This window comes from Leptinotarsa decemlineata, unplaced genomic scaffold, assembly GCF_025532065.1.
Source record: "Leptinotarsa decemlineata unplaced genomic scaffold, Ldec_3_MD MMD2_tig00000090_RagTag_RagTag, whole genome shotgun sequence".
Lineage (NCBI taxonomy): Eukaryota > Metazoa > Arthropoda > Insecta > Coleoptera > Chrysomelidae > Leptinotarsa > Leptinotarsa decemlineata.
Genome location: NW_027412541.1, coordinates 4,135,589 through 4,142,911, shown reverse-complemented (window position 1 = coordinate 4,142,911; position 7,323 = coordinate 4,135,589). Strand labels below are relative to the sequence as shown.

General features: G+C 41.4%; 1 protein-coding gene and 1 long non-coding RNA gene across 3 annotated transcripts; one reads left to right on the top strand and one right to left on the bottom strand.

Annotated features, from left to right (window-relative positions):
* Positions 1 to 2,491: 2,491 nt before the first annotated feature.
* On the bottom strand, positions 2,492 to 5,658 carry LOC141481195 (uncharacterized). Of its 2 annotated transcripts, XM_074172380.1 has the most exons (3): positions 5,497 to 5,658; positions 5,306 to 5,408; positions 2,492 to 5,015 (listed from the first exon to the last, which is right to left on the bottom strand). In XM_074172380.1, the coding sequence occupies exon 3, from the start codon at positions 3,839 to 3,841 to the stop codon at positions 2,492 to 2,494; it is 1,350 nt and encodes a 449-aa protein (XP_074028481.1). In that variant the 5' UTR covers positions 3,842 to 5,015; positions 5,306 to 5,408; positions 5,497 to 5,658. The 2 variants fall into 2 exon arrangements, with proteins under 2 accessions (XP_074028481.1, XP_074028480.1); XM_074172379.1 differs by lacking the exon at positions 5,497 to 5,658 and having other exon boundaries at positions 5,306 to 5,422.
* A 230-nt stretch (positions 5,659 to 5,888) lies between these two features.
* On the top strand, positions 5,889 to 6,854 carry LOC141481196 (uncharacterized). Its single transcript, XR_012464805.1, has 3 exons — positions 5,889 to 6,146; positions 6,267 to 6,475; positions 6,534 to 6,854. It is a non-coding gene; the product is annotated as an uncharacterized lncRNA (long non-coding RNA).
* Positions 6,855 to 7,323: the final 469 nt, after the last annotated feature.

Here is a 7,323-nt window from a genome sequence, read left to right as displayed (position 1 = left end):
GATCGGTATTGCGGCCCATTATCGCACAAAAGAATTCGGGGAACTCCATATACCAGAAAAACTTCCTCTTCGATCTTCCTTATGATGATTTCTGCTGTTGACGATCTTAGCGGAAAGACTAATGAAAACTTGCTAAAGTAATCTGTTACGACTAAGATAAATTTATTGCCTTTTGTAGATCTAGGTAAGGGTCCCATGATATCACTGGCGATCATTTCCCATGGCCGGGTCACTTTCGGTTGTGGAGTCATTAGTCCATTTGGTCCTCTGAGGTCGGGTTTATAGGCGGAACAAGTGGAACAATTTCGAACAAACTTCGACACGTCAGATTTCATCTTTGGCCAATAATGCCTTTCCCTGATACGATGGTAGGTTTTGAATATTCCTTGATGTCCTGAGGTCGGGTCTGCATGAGCTTCAATAAGAATTTTCTTCCGATCCGCTTTTGGTACAACTAACTTCCAAACGTCGGTTTGGTCTTCTAATTCCACGTAACACGGTTTGACGTACTTGTAGAGTGATCCCTGAGAGAATCTCCAATTGGGGTATTTTTCGGGTTGTAAACTCACTCGATCTTTCACGCGCAGGTACCACTTGTCCAAAATCTCTTCTTTCATCTGCTGGTTGATGGCATCAATGACTGGGACCGATCGAGAAAGGGTGTCAGGAACGATGTGATCCTTCCCTTTCCTGTGAACAATTTTGAAGTCATATTGCTGCATGCGGACTGCCCATCTTGCCAGTCGTCCTGATGGATCTTTCAAATTCTGTAACCAGACCAAGGAATAGTGATCGGTTATTACGGTGAACGGAATAGCTTCTAAATAAGGTCGCAGTTTTTCAATCGCCCACAGCACGGCCAAGCATTCCCTTTCTGTAGTAGAAAAATTGCGCTCTTGTTTCGTCAATGATCTACTCAAATAGCAAATTACTACGTCCTCATCCTCGCGAGTCTGAGTGAGAACAGCGCCAATTCCAAATGCCGAGGCGTCTGTTTGCAGAACAAATGGGAGGGAATAATCCGGACAGCTCAAGACTGGTGCTGATATAAGACGTTCCTTCATCTTCTGAAAAGCGATATCGCAAGTTTCGGTCCAATCAAACTTTCTACCCTTTTTCAGCAGCGATGTGAGTGGAGAAACGATGGATGCAAACTCAGGTATGAATCTCCTGTACCAGGAAAAAGTACCCACCAGTCTCCTGACATCTTTTACCGATTCTGGTCTAGGAAGCTGCAACATAGCCTTGACTTTATCGGGGTCGACATGCAATCCATTTCTATCTACAACGTATCCCAAATACTTCATTTCTGGCCTACAAAATTGACACTTTTCGAAGCTAACAGTGAGATTTGCTTCTCTCAATCTGCGGAAAACTTCATCAAGAATTGTCAGATGTTCCTCCAGAGTTTGGGTAACGATCACTACATCATCCAAATAGACGAAGACGTGTGGTTCTAGTTCAGGTCCTAGGACGGTATCGATCAACCTCTGCCACGTTGCTGGTGAATTATGTAATCCGAACGGCATCCTTTTAAATTGGAACAAACCACGCCCAGGAACGGTAAACGCTGTATACGGTCTCGACTTTTCCGCCACAGGAACTTGCCAATACGCAGACTTGATATCAAGAGAGGATAAATAATGTGCATTTTTCAATTTATCGAGCGTGTGGGAAACATATGGGAGAGGGTAGCTGTCTCGTTCCGTTACCGAATTTAGTTTTCTGTAATCAACGCAAAAGCGGTAGCTCCCATCTTTCTTCTTAACGAGAAGAACCGGTGACGACCAGCCACTATTCGACTTCTCGATAATATCGTTCTTCAACATCTCTGTTAGTTCTCGATCAATATGTTGTTGAATAATAGGCGACACTGGATAATAACGCTGCTTGATGGGTGGTGAGTTGGTCACGATGACATGTTCAGCTAGATTCGTACAGCCTAAATTATTCCCCATGAGCTCCTTGTTCTTCTCTACTACAGCGTTTAGCCGGGCCTCTTCCAATGGTGATAAAACTGTTTGTCCTCGAAGATGGTCCAATGCGTTCAGATAGCAAATTTCCTCAGAAAATTTCCACTCGTTGTGCCTCAGATTCGGAACCACTCCCATTGCTCTCCAGAAGTTCGTTCCCAAAATTAAGTGATGAGGGACATCAGGAACCACTAAAACTCGAATTAATTTCAGCTTGCCTCTTAAACAAAATGGCACTTCACATTCTCCTATACTTTCACATACTTGACCATTGGCAACAGTGCAACTAATTCTCTTTGCTGAATTCAAATGTACCAAATCTTTTACGATTTGCCAACCTGGGTGTCCCAAGATAGTGGCTGAGGCACCTGAGTCTAATAACCCCAGTAAACTACGCCCCAAGACTTCAACTTTAAGGTAGGGTCTCTCATCGTTTTCGGCGTGATCCAGAATATAATCAAGGATTGGTTGAATAGCAGTCGCCGAGTGCAATTCGCGAGCGCCTTCCCCTCGACGATTCAAAGGCGTCGCTTGTCGTTTCCCGACACGGAGCAGTTTGGACAATTACGAACGGTATACCCTTTTCTCTTACATCTGTAGCATTCCAGTTGCTTCGGTAGAGCACATCCTATAGCACGATGTCCGGGTTGATCGCATCGGAAACATACTATCTCCTTCGACTGATTGTTCGACGGAATTCGTGCCGTTGCTATCTCTAAGGCATTCAATTCCTTGGTGACCTCTACGAAAGCCAAATCCTTCTCTATCACGTTGCCACGACGTGCTGATGGTTCTACGTAGCTATTGATTATGTCCCTTCTGGCTTCCATTCTTCGACATACCGAGCGAAGTTCTGAAATGGTTGTGGGTAAGGGTTCACGTAATCTGTCTTGGTAAAAGGGATGTAAATTCTTCATAACTATGTTCAGCTTAGCTTCCTCTGTCATTGGGCAACCTAGGCGGCTGAAGTAGCTTGACATCACTGCAAGATAAACTCCGATGGTTTCTGAGTGGTGTTGAGTCCTTTTCTGCAATTCTTCGAACAATGCGTCAGAATGATTGGCAGAGAGATATTCTTCTCGAAACTCTTCCACTAGTTCTTCCCAGGTCGATACTCGATTCCGACAATCTTTATAAAATTGATACGCCTTGTCAGCAAAAAGGTCCACACCTGAGTCCAACAAAACAGCGTTGGGGACATGTCGCGCTAGTCTCAACTCCTCTATTCCCTCGAAAAATGCTGTCACCGACATTCCTTTACCATCTCCAGAAAACTTCTTCAGATTCCATTTATAAGGCGGAATCATTTTACTGGTTGAGCATGGGTCAAAGACTGGATCTTCCGTCAGAGACGATCGAGCAACTGCTCCTAAGTTAGCATGGAATGATTGCGCTCCCAATCTGCTTTCTAATTGATTTAGTGCAACCGGCACACGCTTCGTATCACTTCTCTTGCTGCTGTCAACTTTACGTGAAAATTCGTCCATCAACGACAGAGCCAAACCCAGGAGTTCGGATTTCCGGGTTTCTTTGTCCTTATCCTTATCTGGGTCCATATTGTCTATACGATTCAACACATGTGCTAGCTTGGTCTGAAGTTTCATTGCCCCGCTACTCGTTCCAGAATCGGTTATGTCATCAATCAGCCTTCTGATATCATCTAGTTTCCCTCTGATTGCAGCCTCATCTTCCTCGAAAGTGAATGGATATGAAGGATATCGAAGACTCTCGCCGTACCTTTCCATCTGCATTACTTGAACCAAACGATGTCTCATTTCCTCACAAGTGCCAGTTGCTACGCCCCGATATGCTAATTCATAGGTCAGTTCGTCTTTATCAAGACGATTTATTACCAGTCTTCTTGCCATAACGCTATTCTACTAGAGTGGTATCAATTGAAAAAAAAATATTTATATTTTTCCAAAGTTTCCAAAAGTCACCTACTAAAGCCAAAACGCAAAAAAAAAAACCTTCTTTTAAGGGCCCCACGTTGGGCGCCAAAATGTCACCTCACAAACCACAAGAGGAGACTAAATCATCTGTCGGTAACAAATAAGACAGATGGGTATCCGCGGCTAAGCTAAACAGTGGAGACGGGAGTGGGTTAAACAACTTAGCAAATTTCAAATAGATCTTAATGGGCGCCAGGTAAATTTAATCCTCCAGATACCCTAAGTAACTCACAATATCAATAACTTACCAATTAATATTGGAAATAAAAGATAAAAATCCCCAATATGATTTATTCAGTAATCCTAACTTACATGGATTAACCAACAACGCTTCTAAGACAACAATGCAATATTCACACTACTACGCGATGTTCAAATGTCCATACAAGAGCGCGGTGTATCTAACCACGAATTCAATCAGCCATAAATTACGGTAGTAACGACGCTCAAAAAAAAACTACAATACGTCGAGTAAAACTACCACGAAAATTGAGTAGGTGAAATCGTAAATACTAGTATCGGATGGTAAGACAAACTCGTTTGCGTCGCGTGAGCTCAGGCGTAGGCGCATCGGTGTCAATCAGCAATCGTGAAAGGAAGAATATACCTCAATTTCCGTTTCACAAATATCTATGTCAATCAGGTATCAATAACAAACTCTTAATCAATAAACGATAAACAAACACTATATCAACAGGTATCAATAAACATAAGGGCAACAATTATTCAAATATCTCAGTATATCACAAATATTCAATTAAATCAATTATAACTTGCGTGCTCCTTTTGGGCCACCCGGTATATGGTGTTAGGCTACCCTGTAGTATGGCGGAGATGGACCACCCTGTAGCACCGGAGATGGATCACCCTGTAGCACCACCAAGATAGATCACCCTGTAGCACCGGTGGATCACCCTGTAGTACGGCGGAGATGGATCACCCTGTAGCACCACCAAGATAGATCACCCTGTAGGGCACGACAAGCTGGACCAGTAATGGATCACCAAATAAGATCCAGAAAGAAAATAAAGGAAAACAGGAACCCTTGACGAAGACAAAAAAAGCAGGAAGAAAAGCAGGAAGAAAAACCCTACGGAAGAAAATTCTCAATCAGAATCAGATGAAACAAGGTGAGATTCAACCCCCATTCAATAGGACTATTTGACTAATCAATACCCCTGGTATATCTTCATCAAGCAAAGTAGCAAGATAACAAGAGTATATTTTTGGGTGCCCTGTATAACCATATGATCCGTAAAAATCAAGAAAATTGAATGAGTGTTGAAACCTCTCTTCAATACTAATATTCAGTTGAGATATAACGATGGAACCAGAAATTACTAAAATCATTTAAAACACATTTAATGGTAAAATTCTTACCCTGGCCAAGGGGTTTTCTATACGATTCTTCGTGTGCGGTGTTCTGCACGGAAGTCCTGCTGGGACTTGATGAGTGACTGAGGGCCTTCTGTTTCTTATGAATCTAGAGACGAGAAACGAAGGTTGTAGAATTGAAGAAGTGATATCATAGCTAAGATCACATGAGAGATGCGACAGTGATTCAGACATACCTAATTTCGGAAATCCTTCCACCTGGCACGAGTTCGGTATCCACCACAAATCCTCAAAAGAGCTTAAGTTTCCGACTGCAAATATCCACACCAAAATGACCAATCAGTCTTCCACTATACAATCCTGACTTGTAGAAATAATCCCCGTGAAGGATGGCACAAATACAACCAAATATATCCTACAATCAGTCTGATGATACCCTTTGAACTCCGAACCAAGCTCACCGAAGGCTAACTTCCAAATACTAAGAGAATGCCACATCTGACAGCTAACCAGTTGTTGCCACAGTGCATCCAATCTACACTACAAGCACCAGGGGGCGCTGTGCACAACATCATAAATCTAACAATTCCTCCACAGCCACTTGATACATCATCAACAAGTCCATGACCCATCAAAACTCCTTCTCAAAGCAATGCAACCCTAAAACAACCCTTGACAACTTGAGTAACCGATCAATCCCTCACCCGTGAACAACTGTAGAACTAGTTCGGTGTAAGTCGACGGAACGACACTACGAAAGTTCGGCAGATGTCAACCAACAGCTGTCTCTTAACCTTGTTTACGAATATTTACAAAATATATTGTTCCAACCTATTTTCAACTATTTACCAATCCTTATTCATGCGATGGAATAGAAACATATAAGGTAAGTCGCCATAACCTTCCCTTTCAGTACAAATATTAGAGCATTCATATTATGCAGAATATTTACCGAAAATATCAAACAGTATTCAGAAACCCAGAGGTAACTAATATTGTTTTTCAGGCGATATGGCTCTAATATGTCAGTAAACCTTCTGGAAGTGATGAATAACAATCTATGCAAGAAATATTCTCGGAAAGGTATAGGGAATACGGCAGACAACGGCTGAAAAAAAATGATAGGTGAAGAAAACTGAGAAACAAACAATAACAACTATTTCAACCTAGCGAGGAATTTCGGATCTCCAACGTCGATTGGCAATAGGAGAATGCGTAAGTACTGGTCAAAGCAGTTAGTCAGGGAGCATACATTTATTCTTATACATTTCAGGTATGGTTTTCTATGGAACGGAAGATTCCCATTACTATGATGTTAAATGAATAAAATGAACTTGTAACTGAATTACATTGTTAATATCCTCTGAATAAAGATCTTAAAAGGTAAGGTAGTGGTTTTGAAAGGTCACATAAGAGCAGTTTGATCTAGTGCTAAATTGAAACGTAACAACTTCTTTGAAAATGTAGGTCGGGCACACTGACAAACCAGATGTGTCCCTAGCTGTGACGAAAAGTTCGTCATCAATAAATGACAATTCTGTCGATTCCATAGTAAATAAACGAACAATATCTACAATATTTACAAGTAAATTTAGACCGTTACACATTTAAGGTTTATTTCGCGGAAAAATTCCTACTGAGCTGAATTTTGGTGTACACATTCATGATGGCGTTTTAATAAAGATGTGAAAAATCGACATTGATATCGTGCCGGCTGAAAAAGTTATAAGGGTCAAAAGGTCACGAAAATCAGTTTTTCGGGAATATCTCGCGACCTATGACTCGGAGGTCAATAAAGGTCATTATAAAAATTATTCCTTATACGATTATCTGAAAAAATGTTTTTAGTATTTTTCTGTAAAGTCAACCTTTTTCGGACTAGAGCGCTGAGAAAGCGACTACATTATGATAATGCACTCGTTTCCGCACCACCTTTGAGGTAGAATGCAAGGCGCGTTTTTTCACATGGTTTCCCCCGTAGGCATAATCCCTGAACTGTAATGAAAGGTTTTTTCAATTTTATGCTCAATAAATTTTTTTTTGTATATAATTTTCTTTTATAT